General features: G+C 36.5%; 1 protein-coding gene across 1 annotated transcript in view; it reads left to right on the top strand.

Moving 5' to 3' along the window:
* The window catches only part of LOC127640293 (carnitine O-palmitoyltransferase 1, liver isoform-like), a 34,284-nt gene that overhangs the window by 6,945 nt on the left and 6,915 nt on the right, over positions 1-20,424 (top strand). Inside the window, exons 5-6 of the mRNA XM_052122740.1 lie at positions 19,076-19,192; positions 19,301-19,399. Of these exons, the coding sequence (XP_051978700.1) occupies positions 19,076-19,192; positions 19,301-19,399 (216 nt within the window). The remainder of the gene's footprint in view (positions 1-19,075; positions 19,193-19,300; positions 19,400-20,424) is intronic.

Here is a 20,424-nt window from a genome sequence, read left to right as displayed (position 1 = left end):
TCAAATCATAAGATTAATCCACCAGAAGAGCAGTGCCAAAACACGACTGATGTAAAGTGTTCTTCTGCAAATTTCTTGCAATTTTAAGTTTCAAGCACATATGTTGCTAGAGAGCACAACGATATGTGGTGCAGCTTTAATTGCTTTGTTTTTATTTAGCCTTACTAGGCTGTTCGGTCATTTTTTAACTGATTTTATAAAAACATTTTTTATAAATGTTCCTCAAACTGAGTGGTTCAAAACATGGTGACTTTATTTAGATGTGCAATCAGAATTTTTTTTTATAAATAAATTGGACTTTCGATGAGTCTAAGTGGTCATAAAAAATGCGACAACTTGGCTGTTAGCGGTCAAAATTGACCGACTATAGGAAATGAATGGGAAAGACCCTAACATGGAGTACATTTATATCAGGGGCGAGACTATGGCTACATTTACATTAATCCAGATACATTTGAAAATGGCATTTTCGTTTCAAAATGTCCACACTAACATTTTCATTCATTTTCCAAAAGTTGCTCGTCCACACTGAAACGTATGAAAATGCTTAAATCGCGTCACTGCGCATGCGGAAAATCCCTGAAGCATGTGCGGTCTGAAACACAATTGTCCTTGTGTTCTGTTGCCAGACACCAATTCCGAGTAAACTTCCCTTTGCCTTTGAAGGAATGCAATGTACAAAGTACAAGTACAAAGTGACATTTATTTTTTAACAACGTTATCAAAGTGAGTATCAGGCACAACAGTGACGCTATAACACAGACTGACCATCTTGATTGTTTTGATTGGATAGGTCACATGACTAAAAATGCATCACAGTCCACACTAAAACTCGAATACAGCGTTTTCAAATTTATCCACTTTGGAGTGCGTTTTCGAAAAGCTCAGTTTTCGCAGACAAAAACAGCATCTCAGTGTGGACGGAAGGCCAAAACGGAGAGAAAAAGATGCGTTTTCAAACGAAAAGTATTAGTGTGGACTAGGCCTATAAAACAGCCAAAAAGCACGCACACACACACACACACACACACACACACACACACACACACACACACACATCAAAGAGATCAAAGAACAACAATGTCTGACCCCAGTATATGTGTTTAGGTGCCTACCAGACAAAACACTGCACTTTTTGTTATGGAAACAAAGAAACTTTCCCACAGCTCTGAGTTATAAATGTGGCTTTTTGAGCATTGCTCACAGTTCATTCTGTGGCAGCACCATGGCGAAACGCAATACTTTTCATGAGACCCTGCGTTAGAAAGGCTAATAATGAATTTACTGATACTGACAAGAGACTTGTACTGGCAATCAGCCAATGTTTCAGCACGCTGTTAGAGCTGTAGCATAAAAGATGCTCGACTCCGCCCAACTCCAGCAAGTGGCATTAATTAGTGTTTGCAGAGTATGGCTCAGTATGGAGTGAGTGCAAACCAAATGGACTATTAGTTATTTTATTCACATTATGGTGTTTGTGTGCATGCATATAAATCAAGTAAGTGGATTTATACATTTAAAGCTTATTTCAGATGCTGGTTTAGAAATTAGGTATACCAGTATAAACATTTTATGCATGTTTTTTGTTGATGTTGTCCATTATATTGATGATCAACTGATGTATGAGCATTCTGAATTTATATCATGCTAGACATGTTATATTAGTTTGTTAAAGGATACTTTATAGAAGGAAATTAGTTGTGCATTTGGATTGTGTTTGTGTATATGAATGCTGATTTTTGCTTATGGAAGTGCTCGTGCTATATGCACCATGTGTATCAATTTAGTTTATTCTAATCTTGTGTTATGTCATTATTGTTAATTATTTTTATTTGTATGCCCTTTTAGACCACACACAAATATACACCTATGTGCACAAAGCCCTAGTGAAACATTGTGGAATATATGGTGGTGAAAATAAAGGGTCAAAGAATTTCAAGCTGTTTTTCATGTCTCTGATCGGACATCTGTAGTGAACTAGTTCCCCATTAGCATTCCCTATTGGTTGAAGTTTAACCAATTTTACACCCTGGATCAATTGCTTGACTCCAGTGATGAACGCAGCACTAATGATTATTACTGTCACAACATGATTTTCAAGTAATGTTATTTGAATTTTTCTCACCAGATAGCAGCAATCTGCCCCAATACATGGCATATTCTCATATTGTCTTTGTTTAAACGTATAAAAGTGTAGATTTTTACAGTAGTGAAGTTGCTTATTTATATATGCAAATTATTGTGAAATTATTGTGAAATTAATTATTGTGAAATTATCTAAATAACCTAAAATCCCAAAAGAAGTGCATAATTTTATTGTTACTACTTCAGGGAAGCTAGTGTTATAACATTTAATAAAAAAAAGAGGTACACCTTTATTACATCTGGTCAAAAATAACTGCAAACAGCCAAAGTGTTAACCATTTTTGAACAGCTTAGGATGGTTAAACCTCAGTAAAATGTGGTAGAGTTGGATGTTCAATTAATGTCCATTAGTCAGTTCTTTTGAGCTAGGGGTTTCAATATTTCAGTTCAGAGATTAGTTTCATAAATCTAGGTCCCCGGCTCAAAATTGTATTTTTGATATACAGTATATATTTTTTCCTGGTGAAAGAAATACATAAATGATGATGAAAACCAAATAATGAATCAATGTGTAATATACTTATTGGATCAATTATGGAAAATGCCTTGAAACAATATTTACTGAGTAATCCATTATTTAGTAAACGGGGGTCAAAAGGAAAAATTAGCATTTGAATTGGAGCAAAACGACAGGTAAAAAAGTAAAACACCTTTGAAAAGTATCAGCGTCACTATTATTTCATAAGTGGGTCTATAATTACTAAATTAAATTGACTTCAGCACTCCTTGTTGCATAATATGCAAATAGTGTAAAACATTTACAGAACCAAAAATTTCAGCCAGGGAAGTTCTGAAATTATGTTGATTTGTCATAGATTAACCCATTCTTCTTTTCAATAATGAAAAAACTATATTAAAAACAGGCCTTAATTACTTTTAGCTTGCTTTTCATTTTTACTTATGACATTAAACATTTTGAATCTACTTTGCAACAATGGCTGTTTGTTCTTAAAAATGAAAACATTTATCAGATTTAAAAAGAATCACTCTTTTAAACAATTTCAGAGCAAATGTCAAGCTATATACCGAGTATCATCAAAGGTTGAAAAACCTTGATATATAATTGTTTACATATATCGCCCAGCCCTACATTCCGCTGATAACAAGGCATAACAGTTCTTTTCAAATATGACTAGGAGTTTCCACAGCATCTGTTTCTTAACATTTAGGTGACACTAATAGGTTTACTAAGGCGATAAAAGGTTCTGTTCTTCTAATGAGGTCAGAAGTAGTGTGTGCACATCTACTACTGACACAGGGTTTTTCCTGCATAAAGAATTAATAGGCGGCTGCCTCTGTCAAATTTCGTGCCGCCTCCAGCTGTCTACAAAACTATGGTGGGTGTCTTCATGGAAAACACTAACAAGCATTGCACTCGGTGGATTGTCATTTATAACTGCAAATCTAAGCGATAATAATAAAAAAATTCTGTTGTGGAATAGGTTCTTGATGTCATTTAACGTAACATGAGATCATATAAAACTAAAATGAGATGAGCGAGATGAGAGGAATGCTGAAGCTCGAGTGTCTGATAGAAACACAGATCACAGCTTGGTGATATATCTTTATTTCATACTTAAAGTTCAAATAATATGGGAGCGAGACATGTAAATAAGCACAAACTCCAAAACTTTCATTCTCTGTGCGGTCAAAGCCGCTTCAACAAGTCGCGGAAGTGACCCAATCTGAGCGGGAGTCGAGACCGAGAGAGATTTAAAGTTCTGCCGGCTGAAGCGCACTCTAACACGGAGACGCTCGTCTATCACCCCCGCTGTCTGCAGCTCGCAACAAGTTGCATCATTGATGAGATCATCTTGATAAGATCAATCTTATGTGAAAAATAACACTAAAATGACAACAACAATAAAATGTATGTATGTGTATCTATATATATATATATATATATATATATATATATATATATATATATATATATATATATATATATATATATATATATATACATATATATATATTAGGTTTTGGATAGAATAGCTTGACAAATGCTTATCAATAATACTCTTGTGGCTAAAAATGTCAACAGTTTTCATTGACTAAAACTACATTAAAATCCCCAGAAAAACTAAACAAAAAAACAGATTAAGGTTGACTAAATATGATAAAAACTAAAAAGGACATTTGACACAGGACTAAGTCTAATTTCAAAACAGTAACTAACATTAGTATTCAGTTGCCAGGTCATTAGGATTGTATTCATGCCAACGTTTACGTGTTTTTAACGTCACTTTTTTTATCATTACGGTTCCGCCTCAGTTTGAGCCAGGAAAAACCCTGTGACACATATTTCCAGATATTCCTAGAGAACAAAGAACAACCTGTGGAAGTTTTTGCAGCATTAAATAATTTCACTCATGTGTGAGTGCTGATAAAATCATCCTGCAAATACCAGCTAGACTGTCTAGCTAGCTTGGATTACCCAAAATGCGATGGTTTATAATCTGGCCTAAAAAGAGCACAATGCTAATGGAGGTGATGGATGTTCAATATGAGAAAAAAAAAACAAAAAAAAAAAACATCACGGTTTTGACCTTCAGCGCTTTTCACCCAGAGCTGCATGTGGCTATTTTTGTCCTGATGCCCTTTGGGGTTATTGACTGAATGCTGGTCAATAGTTACCAGTGCTAAAATGCAATAATTAACACATGGCCATTTGGCTTTAGAGAATGCAAATGAAATTTTGTCACTCAAAGTGTAGATAAAAGCAAATGCATGCACTGTGGCTACACACTTAATTAATATGGAGCTTTAAACATCTCCCACCTTTTTGACTGGCAAAAAAAAAACAAAAAAACAACATGCTCTGATTAGCATTTGACACCGTTTGAACCCAAACATCCAAGCCCATTTGAAGTGATCGCTACAAATAACGATAGCTCTTTTTAAAGCAATAGCTGAACCAGAGCAGCTCAAGAAAAACAAGAGTGATAATGACAATGTTTATCCATTTCATATTATACAAAAAATCCCCTAGACACAGTTATTAAAGCATTACAAAGTGATAGTTTGCCCAAATAAATGCTTTTAATAGCTCATCAGTATCATTAACCCAGCCAGTCACATAGAGAGAATAATAGACCTTTTTCTGATCAGCTTGTAGTTAATTTAATTCTAAATTCTTAAAATGCAAAGAAAATGAATATCAATTGAAAATGTTTTAATAAAATCTGTCCGATAAAGACAGGCTGAAATAAAATGACTTCTGATCACCCACTAGCCTTTCACCCACATGTTCTAGGTCTATCAAGGTCAGGTTCATTCAACCTTGACCAGGTACTATAAAACATTGTAAACATACATACATCACATTTTCCTGGTAAATGATTGGATGCCCCATATACACCTACAACAAACCAAAATACATGGTTGACAAAACCTGGAGAATATTGCACTTCCATAGAAACTATTATAAAACAATAAAAACATTCACACTAAAATTAAGCAATTTCAATATTATTTATTTGAAAGGATTTGATTTCATTTTGTACTACTTAAATGTATTTAGTTATGTCTACTAAATGCAATGTAAATAAAAATGACTTCTCTAATATAGTCACTCTACTTCAACAGAGTTTTAAAGGAATATCTCTTCAATTCAAGCTCAGCTAAATCAACAGCATTTGTGTCATAATGCTAATTACAAGAAAAAATATTTTTCATCCCTTTTCTGTAAAGCAAAAAGAAGCAAATCTGGGGAACAGTGCACTTCCAATTAAGTGAATGGGGGAGAGGGAGGGGGTAAAATCACTTACTAACCTTTTCTGTGTAAAGTTATATCCAATTATACAAATTTGCCAAGGTGATGTAACACCCTAAACCCTAAAATGACTGTAAACATTAGAATTTAAGCAACTTTACATCTCAGATAACACAAGCTTTCATAGAAGAATTAATGTAAATGTTTTTTTTTTATAAAATTAAAATCTTCACGTTTCTGCCTTTAAACCTTCCAAACATTGGCCCCATTCACTTCCACTGTCCCTCACTATAATCCAGATTTATTTATTTTTTTAGATAAGGAGGAATGAGTCAATTATTTTTGGGGTAATAAACATAATCCACAAAAACTGTCGATTGAGCTTAACTTGTATTGAACCCGGAATATTCATACAAAATATTATGCTTAGGCTACTAAATAATGCAATTTTTTTATATTTATATTTTTATTTCTGCCTTCACCAAATATTAGCTATTATTTTATTTTTTTCTGGCATACAACAAGAAATAAAGAACCATATTTTAATTTAGTTGTGTACTAAATTTAACAAACCACATGGATGGATGATGTTAGATTACAGAAAAATAATGCTTCATCAATTTCCAATGGTCTAAATCTGGATTTCCTTATATCCATTTATCGCAAATGAAAATGAATGCACTCTCAATACAATTTAAGTATGTTTCCAGTTTAAAAATCTAAATTGATTACATTTTACATTTAATAAAATGAAGTTATAACCAAATACATTGTTTTGCATTCATTCATGCTGGAATGCTGGAATTTAGCTTGTTCATTGTCCCTGCCATTGTTTCCCTACAGAATTCTTGAAGAAATGTGCTTCTAAAGCAAACAATAGCAGTAAAACTGAAGGAAGTGATAAGCTTAATTTCTTTGCTATCAAATAAGCTTCAGCGATATTCAGAAATATTACTCCATTCTGAGAGTGATATGCAAAAATTGTAGGGGAGATGCAACTGCAACCGCCCCCCTCTTATTCCTCTTATAGGCTGAGTGGAGTCGGCTGATATATTCTCAGTCAGCAAGCTCTACAGCAGAATTGACCTCATGTCTCTCCACGCCTTTAAAAAACAGCTCCCTCCTGCACAAATGTAAGCATGAAACTCGAGTGCAACTGACTTAAATAAGAACAGAATTCAAAGTCATTCTCTTGGCGAGGGGGTTGCACTTTACTGCTCACTGTTTTTACTTGTTGAGAGTTTGCATGAATGCCATTATGACTACTGGTTATTTTAATCTATAGTCTAAAAAATAAGGTTCCAGTTAGAACTAAAAGGGGTTTTAGAGAATGATGCAATGGGAAAACCTTTTAGAGTTGATTGTTTTTATATGCACAATCTAATTTAGATGGCTTCAAAGCTAACAAACAAACACTAAAAAAACACAAAACTCCAGTCTGTCTGGTTTCCTGCATGGGAAGAGGGGGTAAGGTTTGATTATATGTTGATTTAAAGTTGCTTCAGAGAACCAACAAACCTTTATTTATAAGAATGATGTGAAAAAAAGAGAGGCATAAATTATGACAAATCTGGTCCATATGGAACAAAGATTCACCCACCTCACTTACGGAAAGATATTTGATCAAATAAGGCGCTGTTTAGCAGATGGAAGGGAAACTAGGCTGAAATTAAGGTTTGTGGGAAAGTACATCTCTCTTCATCAACTCCCTGTGGGACGTTATGATACTCTACCCCTCCTGCCCACACACACACTGTGCCAGCGCTGCAGAGGTGTTTGTTTACAATCTGTGCTAGTTGCCAAGGTAAACATGTGTAGGGAGGGCTGGTGAGCAACAGTGCCGTCTTGCACCCATTTTCAGAATTTCAATGGTAAAGTGGAGATCAGTTTATGGAGCACTGTTATATCAATGAGAATCATTTCATTTTGGGCACTTTTTCAAAGCTTAAATGAATAGTAAATCTCAAAATGAAATATACTTACCCTCATGTTGCTTCAAACTCATAGGACTTTCTTTCGTGAACATTAAGAACATTTAGCAGGCAGACTTATACAGTAGTCCAGGTTTTTACAAATGGTTGAATGTAGATTCTTGTAGTTATAGTCCAGGGCTTGACATTAACTTTTTGAGGCACTTGTCCTTCGGACAAGTAAATTTATGTTTCACTTGTCCTTGCACAAAAGTCATTTGCCCGGGTAAAGATTTATAATTTCATTTATTTTTTTTGTGTTTTGCTAATGCAGAATTCGAACAAACCATTGAAAGCATTTAAAACATTTACACAATTTCTGTTATGTACTGTTTTGCAGCTTCGTCCCAAGATCCTTTGGTAACATACAGACCGTGCAGTTACTTGAAAGAGGAATTATTTACTGCGTCATCTCAGTTACAGTTCGTACATTATCAGGGCTTGGAAATACTGTGACTTGCTAAAGTAGGCAAATGGCTAATAGTAATATTTAACTATGTACATTGTACAACCAATACAAATGCTGTTAAAGGATTAGTTCACCTCAAAATGAAAATTTTATGATAATTTACTCACCCCAATGCCATCCAAGATGTTCATGTCTTTCTTTCTTCAGTGGAAAAGAAATTAAGTTTTTTGAGGAAAACATTTCAGGATTTTTCTCCACACAATGGACTTCAAGCACAATTGAAATAAAGTTGAAATGAAATCTAAATAATAGATTATTTTAAATTAGAAACAATGCCTAGGCAATTAACTGATATGATATGCCTAAATAAATATGATTAAGTTTAACAACACGTTGAAGTCCAAATCGATGCAGTTTAAAAGGGCTTTGAAGTGCTTCAAAGGGCTGTGCACGTTCCCAGCTGAGGAAGTCTTTATCTAGAGAAACGATCGTTCATTTTCTAAAAAAAAAAAAATATTTATACTTTTTATAACCACAATTGTTGGTCTTGTGCTGGTCTGCGACTTTGGAAACGTCACGAAATATTATTTTTTTATTAATAATTATAAAATAAAACAAAGATGTCGGACGATTTTGAAGTTGGAGGAGAAAATTAGATGGAATTTTCATTTTGAGGTGAACTAATGCTTTAATGCTTTTAATGCTTGCTTACAGTAGCTACACAGCTGCCGACGCTAAGTTAGCTAGCTAACGTCACTTACTTGTCAGCCAGGTTGGGTTGCGTCCGACAGACGCTCACAGAACATTACTCCGTCTTCATAAATAACCCAGTCGAATTCATCTTTCCATTTGGTTAAAAAATTTCGTTCCCGTTTTAATTCCTATGTTGTTGGTTTAAGGTGACTTCTTGTTTTTGGAGCTTTTCTGTTTATAACCTGAAAAAATAACGAGGCATTTTAATGTTTTCTAAATCAGTGTTTGCTGGAAATATACCTCCATCTCCGATGTAAAGCGGATGCGCCTTTAGAGAGAAATTCATATGGATTGCATAATCAGACGGTAACGTTAGGCTATTTTCTTTCGATTCGAATTGGTTCTTTAAAAGTGGACATTTCAAGCTTTAGCCTAACGTTACATAGACTATATTTTGTTTCAGTTCAGTTTCAGTTCACGGAGACCATGAAAGCCCGCCTGATTGTTTTATTTTATTTTGCAAAAGCACGTTTTCTTGTTATTGTGAGTTTACACAAATAAAAGTAGTTGCAAATTATGTATTATTATTTTCAGTATGACCAGAAATGATACAGTATTTAAGTTGTTTCCACTGTTGATAGGAAAACGCAAGTGTTCAGCGCCAGCTCTCTGTTCCATGCAGTGCGGCTCCACACTCCGCACAAACCCTTGAATATGCGTCAAAATCTTGTGTTTATTAAAAAATGTGTTTGTTTCAAATCGATTGAATTAAATCTGTAAAATAGACGTAATGAGTGGCACATAACGTGAAGTAACATGGCATTTTATTTTGTTTGAAATTTAACTTGTCCGGTCGGACAACTAATTTTCTCTTCTACTTGTCCTACAAAAAATCCACTTGTCCCGGACAAGCGGACAAGCCTTAATGTCGAGCCCTGTAGTCTATATTAATGTTGAAAATATGTATACCAAAATATAACAAATCTCAAATAATTAAGTTACAATGTACCTTCCAATATATATATACACACTCCCCTAAAGGATTATTAGGAACACCATACTAATACTGTGTTTGACCCCCTTTCGCCTTCAGAACTGCCTTAATTCTACGTGGCATTGATTCAACAAGGTGCTGAAAGCATTCTTTAGAAATGTTGGCCCATATTGATAGGATAGCATCTTACAGTTGATGGAGATTCGTGGGATGCACATCCAGGGCACGAAGCTCCTGTTCCACCACATCCCAAAGATGCTCTATTGGGTTGAGATCTGGTGACTGTGGGGGCCATTTTAGTACAGTGAACTCATTGTCATGTTCAAGAAACCAATTTGAAATGATTCGAGCTTTGTGACATGGTGCATTATCCTGCTGGAAGTAGCCATCAGAGGATGGGTACATGGTGGCCATAAAGGGATGGACATGGTCAGAAACAATGCTCAGGTAGGCCGTGGCATTTAAACGATGCCCAATTGGCACTAAGGGGCCTAAAGTGTGCCAAGAAAACATCCCCCACACCATTACACCACCACCACCAGCCTGCACAGTGGTAACAAGGCAAGATGGATCCATGTTGTCATTCTGTTTACGCCAAATTCGGACTCTACCATCTGAATCCATCCAGTCTTCAACTGTCCAATTTTGGTGAGCTCTTGCAAATTGTAGCCTCTTTTTCCTATTTGTAGTGGAGATGAGTGGTACCCGGTGGGGTCTTCTGCTGTTGTAGCCCATCTGCCTCAAGGTTGTGCATGTTGTGGCTTCACAAATGCTTTGCTGCATACCTCGGTTGTAACGAGTGGTTATTTCAGGCAAAGTTGCTCTTCTATCAGCTTGAATCAGTCGGCCCATTCTCCTCTGACCTCTAGCATCAACAAGGCATTTTCGCCCATAGGACTGCCGCATACTGGATGTTTTTCCCTTTTCACACCATTCTTTGTAAACCCTAGAAATGGTTTTGCGTGAAAATCCCAGTAACTGAGCAGATTGTGAAATACTCAGACCGGCCCGTCTGGCACCAACAACCATGCCATGCTCAAACTTGCTTAAATCACCTTTCTTTCCCATTCTGACATTCAGTTTGGAGTTCAGGAGATTGTCTTGACCAGGACCACACCCCTAAATGCATTGAAGCAACTGCCATGTGATTGGTTGATTAGATAATTGCATTAATGAGAAATTGAACAGGTGTTCCTAATAATCCTTTAGGTGAGTGTATATTTGTGCTTGTAAAATAAGATATTGATGTCCGAGCAATATTAAAACAGACTCTCTGTCAACACTGCAATTTGTGTAGGGAGAGTCCAACTGTAGCCAATGTGAAAGCACACAAACCAATGTATTTGATATAACAAACAATACATAAGGCAATCAAATATGTCTTTATTAAAGGAAAATGTGTTAAAGAAATGGGTCAAATGACTATTAAAGTTTGTAAATGAAAAAGAGCCCACAGTATCACTTTTTAGCATGTAAAAGTAGCTTTGTAAATACAATGTTATTAAACTCCACAAATTGTGTTTATATGTTTCTTAAATGGTTCCCCTGGTATTTTCATGAGACAAAAACAGCATCACTATTTTGGTACAAAAAAATTGTTTAAATAGTTTGGTAGAAATCCTAGTGAGCTGCCTCGCTGGCTACATTCTAAGGAAGCACGCTAAAGCTAACCTAAATAGAGGTTCAAAAATGACTGATCTGGAATGTACTACAAAGGCAGCAAATTCATCTTTTATGTACGCAACACAAATAGCACTCCTTAGTGAATCACAAAAGACACTCAACTCAACAGATACTTGATTTAATTAGAGATCGATGTTAGCATGTGGCTAAGCTAACGACACTCACACAAGCACATTTTCAGAGCACACAACAAGTATTTGGTGGCAGTGGCATGGCCCATTTTAAATAGATGGAACTATTTTTGAGCACTGAATGGAATATTTATTGACAAACATTTATTTTCATAACATTGTGTCCTAATAAGATGTGATGCAATAAATGAACATGTGTTAATCTGAGTTTTCGTTCCATCCGACAGGACACTCGCAGATCGCTCGTTTTTTGTTTTTTTTTGCTGTGCCGTGCCGGTTAACCCCACCCACAGAGAACTTTAATTGACCCAAAGTTCCACCTTCTCTTTAAAGGCTATTAATCTTCAAATATGTTCTGATTGGTTGCGATTGTGCCATGTCACACAGCATTACATTGCTCCATGTGCACTGACAGTTTGCTTGTCACTGGAATCTTATTGCATCACATCTGGTTAGAACATGGTGTAACAATCCACCTCTGGTACATAAAGTCTTTCCTATTAAATCCTCATGACTGTTTACTTAAGAGATGCTGAGACACCAGTCATGTTTATATACAGTAGTCTTTCTCCCTTAGCTTTCACAGCAGACATGAGGAGGGAAGCACAGACTTGTTTACCCCTCACAAAACAGCAAAGCGTTAAGGACAGACTTGATCATATTGTTTATGTACATCAGAAAATCTAGTGGGACCAATTACAGCTCAGGACAACCTATTCTCTGTGGAAGGGTTCTCCTCCATTGCAGAAAAAAATCTCAGTTTCCAGCTGGCACAGAATGAACTGAACAGTGTGATCCTTTTGGATTCTCAGAATCTGTGACTGATTTTGGATCATGCTTATGCTCAGTTTCACTTGGTAAATTACACCATGGAAATCTTTACGACCTGGTTGAACAGGCAGATGCAGTCTAAAAAAATAATTAGTGTGAAACACACATATAACCACCTCCTTTCACAACCCTTCCATTAATCTGAACTGCTATCAACAGTTGAGAGCTCAATAAAGGTAATAGCTGCATCATCACTTAAATAAGCATGTTTAAATCAACTTGGTCTCATAGAATCATGTATCTATACCTACATTTTTGCAAAATTATTTTTACGTGGCTCGTTGTACATATCGCAGCAGTTTCCTGGTGAAATAAACACTTACTTTTCACCCTGTTCCTCACACATTACTATCTTATGAAATCAAAACACTTTTACTGTGGAGCAAGTAAAGCAATACATTTTAAGATTTGAGTTACATAACCAACAACATTTACAAGCTTATTCATGTGCTATCAAATTGTGTGGTAGCTCAACTGATAGATCATTGCACTTGCAGTGCAAAGGACTGGGATTCGAGTCCTGAACAGCATGCCACATCAGCTGAAATGCATGAAAATCATCTGTACAGTACTGTATATTGGCTCCTCATCCTCGTCTCCTCTTCCAAGGGCACTCTCGTTGTGTAGTACCACACCTGTTGTGTAGCATTGCTGTTACAGTTATCACTTTTGGGAGTAAAGAGAAGATCTCCCTTTGACTGGTGAATGTCCTTAAAGCACAGATGCCACGCATCTCCTTATTTTACACTCCCAATAACAAGGTGAACCTCGTTATATTCAATTAATGCCGCTAGTGTTATAAAAAGTCAAAATGTTATTAGTAGGACAATACACAGGGTCTCCGCTCTCTTCACTAATCCTGGAAGATTTAATCTCGACCCACAGTGGAAATTTTGAAAACGAAGTATTAAAATGCACATCTGATGAATGAAGCAGTGATTGTGTAAAATAAATACATTGTTTGGCATAAAACGATTGCAAAACAAAATGCAATTATGTGGTGAATTAAGTTGTACAATTCAAATATGTCCAGCGAGCTAAATTACAAATGCACAAATATTATGCTGCAATGATGAGCAGCACTATACGGTCACATTTCAGCACTTCACGTTTATGGACAATGTCTCTCTTAAAGCTACACTATGTAACTTTTTGCCTTCTAGAGGTTAAAAAATAAAACTGCATGTGTCTTGCGGAAGAACATTGTTTTGGTAATGACAAAATTTGTGCCTCGGCTCTGCTCCTCTGCGTGGATGAATGTGGTTTGAGGCATCGGTGTACACTGGATACAGGACATCTTATCAGAGCGAATGGACAAATAAATAACAAAAGAAAGGAAAAGACGGACATCTAAAAACATGACATCTGAGCAGATAAGTGCCATATCTTATGCTAATATTGATATTTTGAAATAAACAACAAAATGTTACAAAAGTTAGGCAACGTTTGTTAACATTAAACATAAAGATTGCTAGTCTGATAGTGTCAAACGCTGTAAAGTTTTTATAGAATATTCTGGCCAAATAGACCATGATAGTAACTAATTTATAGATTGACATTGTTACGAACCAGTGGTCAACATAATTTCAAGACTCACATGTCCTCGGCAAGCCTATACTAAAGGATTTATTTATATCAATTATTGCCGTTATAAAGAAAATACATATGTGTGCTAGCAAGTGAAATGTTCTGCACCGATTACAGTATAATTATTGTATTTCACTACACACACAGACGTGTGTGTGTGATAGCACAACTAAAGACATGGTTTGGATTTTTGTTGCACAATCTCATTAATATCATTTTGTAATTTTTTAACAAAACAGTTACATAGTGTTTGTTTAAGTAGCACTTAAAGTATCATGTTACTTTAAGTGCATGTTACGCACGTTCATGTTAAGTCCAGTTTTGGGAAACACATGTAAAAAAATCTAATGTTCATAACCGCTAAGACCAATTGTTATTGTGAAACAAGGCCCTGGTTGCTTCAGCAATAGTGTTTTTCTCACATTTGCTTTTTATAACACTAACCACTAACTTTAGGTTTAAAGGTGCACTCAGTAATTTTAATCCAATACAATTTTTGTCAAATTCTGCACATATCTCCTCACAGTCTGCTAGCTGTCTGTTCTGTGGGTGGGCTGAAAAAAATCTAGTATTTGTACATAGCCCTGGCTCTGTAAATGGGACAAAAACAAGTGGAACAGGATGATCCACACATCACTACTCATGCCAGTCAGCAACAGTGGTGGTTGTTGCGTGTGCAATGTATGGGTGGTGGTGGGTAAAGCGAGAGGGATATTAATTATAAAAAAGAAGGCAAATCTGGCTTATGCTAACTTTCTAAACTCCAAGGAGGACAAATTGCTGAGAAAAAGACCAAGTGAAAAAGGTCAGACTAATATAAACTAAAAAAGATGGATTATGATAAAATGAGGGTGGAGATTCCAAAGGAGCACTGATGGGAGGGGTGTGTTTGTTTTGGCAGTTGAGTTCGAATATCAACAGTGTTTCTCAGGAATCGTTGAGTGCACCTTTAGGGCTTAGGGAAGGGATATAGGTTTTGTTGATTTAAGACTCGATTAGAGCATTAACTTTCAAAACCCTCACCTATTTAAGAAGAAAATTCACTTTTAACGCAACTAAGTAGATATTTATCCTCGGAATTGTGGCGATATGTGTAAGGAGCCACATACAGGTGAAACTCGAAAAATTAGCATATCGTGCAAAAGTTCATTAATTTCAGTAATTCAACTTAAAAGGTGAAACTAATATATTATATAGACTCATTACAAGCAAAGTAAGATATTTCAAGCCTTTATTTGATATAATTTTGATGATTATGGCTTACAGCTTATGAAAACCCAAATTCAGAATCTCAGAAAATTTGAATATTGTGAAAAGGTTCAGTATTGTAGGCCCAAAGTGTCACACTCTAATCAGCTAAACACCTGCAAAGGGTTCCTGAGCCTTTAAATGGTCTCTCAGTCTGGTTCAGTTGAATTCACAATCATGGGGAAGACTGCTGACCTGACAGTTGTGCAGAAAACCATCATTGACACCCTCCACAAGGAGGGAAAGCCTCAAAAGGTAATTGCAAAAGAAGTTGGATGTTCTCAAAGTGCTGTATCAAAGCACATTAATAGAAAGTTAAGTGGAAGGGAAAAGTGTGGAAGAAAAAGGTGCACAAGCAGCAGGGATGACCGTGAGCCTGGAGAGGATTGTCAGGAAAAGTGTGGGGAGCTTCACAAGGAGTGGACTGAGGCTGGAGTTACTGCATCAAGAGCCACCACACACAGACGGGTCCTGGACATGGGCTTCAAATGTCAAACGTCTTACCTGGGCTAAAGAAAAAAGAACTGGTCTGTTGCTCAGTGGTCCAAAGTCCTCTTTTCTGATGAGAGCAAATTTTGCATCTCATTTGGAAACCAAGGTCCCAGAGTCTGGAGGAAGAATGGAGAGGCATACAATCCAAGATGCTTGAAGTCCAGTGTGAAGTTTCCAGTCTGTGTTGGTTTGGGGAGCCATGTCATCGGCTGGTGTTGGTCCACTGTGCTTTATTAAGTCCAGAGTCAACGCAGCCATCTACCGGGACATTTTAGAGCACTTCATGCTTCCTTCAGCAGACAAGCTTTATGGAGATGCTGACTTCATTTTCCAGCAGGACTTGGCACCTGCCCACACTGCCAAAAGTACCAAAACCTGGTTCAATGACCATGGTATTACTGTGCTTGATTGGCCAGCAAACTCGCTTGACCTGAACCCCATAGAGAATCTATGGGGCATTGCCAAGAGAAAGATGAGAGACATGAGACCAAACAATGCAGAAGAGCTGAAGGCCGCTATTGAAGCATCTTGGTCTTCCATAACACCTCAGCAGTGCCACAGGCTGATAGCATCCATGCCACGCCGCAATGAGGCAGTAATTAATGCAAAAGGGGCCCAAACCAAGTACTGAGTACATATGCATGATTATACTTTTCAGAGGGCCGACATTTCTGTATTTAAAATCCTTTTTTTTTATTGATTTCATGTAATATTCTAATTTTCTGAGATTCTGAATTTGGGGTTTTCATAAGCTGTAAGCCATAATCATCAAAATTATATCAAATAAAGGCTTGAAATATCTTACTTTGCTTGTAATGAGTCTATATAATATATTAGTTTCACCTTTTAAGTTGAATTACTGAAATGAATGAACTTTTGCACGATATTCTAATTTTTCAAGTTTCACCTGTAATAAAATTCAGCAAAAATGTTGCCACAGTCACATCATTTGTATGAGAGCTAGCTAATATCTAGGCATGGGAATTGTTAGGAATTTGAGTTGCACTTAATTATTCTGGTGTGTAACGATTCCACAAGTGTTTTTAGCACATTTTAATTTATCCTAACAGTTTTTAAATGAAAATACAAAAAGGAAAAAACAAAAAGATTATATTGTTCTTGTTAAGTACCATTATAAAACTGTTTCGAATGTGTCTCTTTAATTGTGAGATTTACAATTTTAAAAGCCTTAAATTACACATAAAAAAGTAAAATTGGAAATAACTTAAAAATAGACCCCAAATCATTACTTAAGTCAAAAGCCACTCTGACCAATTCAATGATCTTGACAGATTCAAACCAAGAACTCCAATCGAGTTAAAACTATTTATTTTAAAAGAACTGGTTTATAAATGCCATTCGTTTGTTGACTACACTGCTGATGCTGTATACTTGTTGTTGTGTACAACCAGAGAGGGCAACACAATAAAAAGATGTGTTGTCTTTGCAATACAAATTCTTTCTCTCACATTGAATTTAGATTGCAGTCTCACAACTAATCTAAAACACTTTCTTATGCCATGGCGCTGTCAGAATATTTTAATACAGTGTTCCATCTGCATTGACTGAAAAATGTAGACACCCAAGAACCATTATCAAAACCAAACCCCATGAAAAATGGTTTAAGTATTTATTTTAATATGAAACTGGTTCTGATTAAGACGTTTAAGTGTCTTTAAGTTATAAGCATATACACCGTGGCCTAGTGGTTAGCGCACAGCTGTGGCGCTCATGCAGGCAACACAGGATTGAATCCAGCTTGTGTCCTTTCTCGATTCTATCCCCTGCCTCTTCTACCTATCATTTTCTATCCTCATTCCATCTGTCTGTAAATGTCCTGTATATTTTTCCATCTTTCTCTGTACTATGCTGTGTCATTCTGTACCAAGAGTCCCCTGTGAGTGTGTGCAGAATAGTACAGCAGAGTGGAGCGACAGATGCCATTCAGCACAGCTCTACAGATGAGGGAAGGAGGAGTAATCTAGAATATTAAGTAAAGTGAAAAAAGGCATAAATCATCAAGTGATTATGAAATTATATAGTAAAAAATTAACCCTGCCAGACCATGAACTGTAACAGTTACCTCTCGCTCCATTATTACAAAAAAGAATGTGGTGGCATGATACAGCGATGGTAATACCATTCCTTGATATACAGTGGAGGTCAAAAGTTTTTATTACAAATTATATTGTTTTATAAGTTTCATTGTTCTGTAGTTTCGATGACCCATCTTATCCAGACTGATTTCAGAATGTTCCAGTAGCATCACGTGTGCTTTAATAAGGGCATGGAAATCAGACTTTTTGTACAATGGAGTTCAACAAGGTCAATGACACAATCGAATCCTAAAACATTTTTGGACCCCAATTTATACCATAGTACTGAATGACTACAACATTCATGTACCATGGTATTTACAGTAAATTGAATACTAAGTACTAAGTTACTTTAAAATATACAAAAGTACCACCATGGTCCAAAAATTAAAAAAAAAAGTATTTCCATGGTACATTTTATGGTATGGTTTTACAAGGTGTTCCAAAGTTCTTCTAGTAATACCATGGTACAACAATGTACTTACCAAATGGACGTTTTTTGGAGTACCATGTTAATACCTTGGTACATGAATTTCAGTCACATGCTGTATTTTTGTAAAGGTGGTATTGCCATAATATACACGCTGTAGGGCTGGGCGTTTTTTTTTTTTTAAGATTAATTTGAATTTACATTTTGAAATTATTTTATTATTATACTTTTTTAACTGAGATTTTGCAAAGAAATATTGTAAACACTAAAGTTAGATATGTTGTAAATCCACCAAAGGCTGAATAAGAAAAAGAAAAATAATTCACAGCGCTTGTCTTGATGCCGCAACCGATGTGATCAGCTGCATGTGTGTGTCACACTCCAAATGAACGGGACAGATTGACAACACGGAGACTAATATAAAAGACAGCGGTAATATTCCCAGTACGATTGTACACAGCGTGATTGTAGCTAATTTTTGTCCATTATGCAGGTACACACCGGTTTAAGATTATAACTGGCCTCTGCTACTTTTGTTTGGCATGTTTTTGTCACTCTTTCCTGATCACTTTCTCCAGTGATGAACTGCTGAATAATCGGCAGAGCATACCTATCAAAAAATAAAAAATGTTGTCAGTGATGTTTTATTAGACATCTTAGTTGGAGGCACAGAGGTGTTCTACAAGCACTCCAAGAGACGCAAGCAAGGGAAGCACGCCGGCGTGCTTGTGAAGCTTAGTCAACGCGGCTTTAAGACTCCGCTGCCGGGTATTCAACTGGAGAATGTCCACACCCTTACCAACAAAACAGATGAACTGCCTCTGCTCACTCAAACAAATAAGGACTTTTCTAACTCTGTTGTTCTGTGTTTCTTAGAAACCTGGCTGAATGAAGCAACATTGAACAATGCGCTACATCTGCTAGGCTTCCAGCTGCTCTGGCGTTGCAGAATCATCTGGGAAAACGAGAGGTGGTGTAACATATATTTACATCACTGAAAGTTGGTCTAAAGATGTAACAGTATTGAAGAAGATGGGCTGTCCTAATTTAGAAGCACTCTTCATCAACTATAAGCCTTTCTACTCGCCATGGGAGTTTTATTTACCTAATTTATTCTGGTGAGTGTGTACATCCTGCCACAAGCATAAGTGAACGCAGCCTTGCAACAGCTGGCTGATCACATCACAGACATGGAGCAACAGCACCCGGACTCTCTTATCATTATTCTAGGAGATTTTAATAAAGCAAACCTTACCCATGAACTGCCAAAATACAAACAACACATCACATTCCCCACCAGAGAAAGAAATATACTGGACCACTGCTACACCACAGTAAAGGATGCATATTGTTCTGTCCCAAGTGCAGCTTTAGGACTCTCTGGTCACTGTCTGGTTCATCTCCTCTCGACATACAAGCAGAAAATAAAGTCAACTAAGCCTGTAGTAAGGACAGTAAAGATATGGAATAATGAAGCAGAACTGTAACTACAAGCCTGCTTTGAATGCACTGACTTGAGTGTTTTTGAAGCTGCAGCCACAGACCTGGATGAGCTCAGCAGATACTGTGACATTATATATCAGTTTCTGTGAGGATATGTGCATACCTACTGGGACATTTTTATCATTCAATAACGATAAACCATGGTTTACTGGAAAACTCAGACAGCTTTGCCATGCCAAAAAGAATGCTTACAGAAGTGGGGATAAAATATTGTACAACCAGGCTAGAAACACGATGACTAAGGAAATCAGAGTGGCTAAAAAAAGCTACTCTGAAAAGCTGAAAAAACTGTTTTTAGCCAACAGCCAACGATCCTGCATCTGTGTGGAAAGGCCTGAAAAGCATTACCAAGTATAAGACGCCTCACCCTCGCTCTGTAGAGTATCAACAAATGGCTGATGAAGTGAATGTGATTTAAAGCAGGTTTGAAAAGCTCAGTGTGACACCCCTCACCCACTCTCATCTTCACTTCATACACACATCAACACCTCCTGGAA

This window comes from Xyrauchen texanus, chromosome 49 (assembly GCF_025860055.1).
Source record: "Xyrauchen texanus isolate HMW12.3.18 chromosome 49, RBS_HiC_50CHRs, whole genome shotgun sequence".
NCBI classification, from domain to species: Eukaryota; Metazoa; Chordata; class Actinopteri; order Cypriniformes; family Catostomidae; genus Xyrauchen; species Xyrauchen texanus.
Note: the sequence above shows the minus strand (reverse complement) of the source record. Positions and strands in the feature narration are given on the sequence as shown.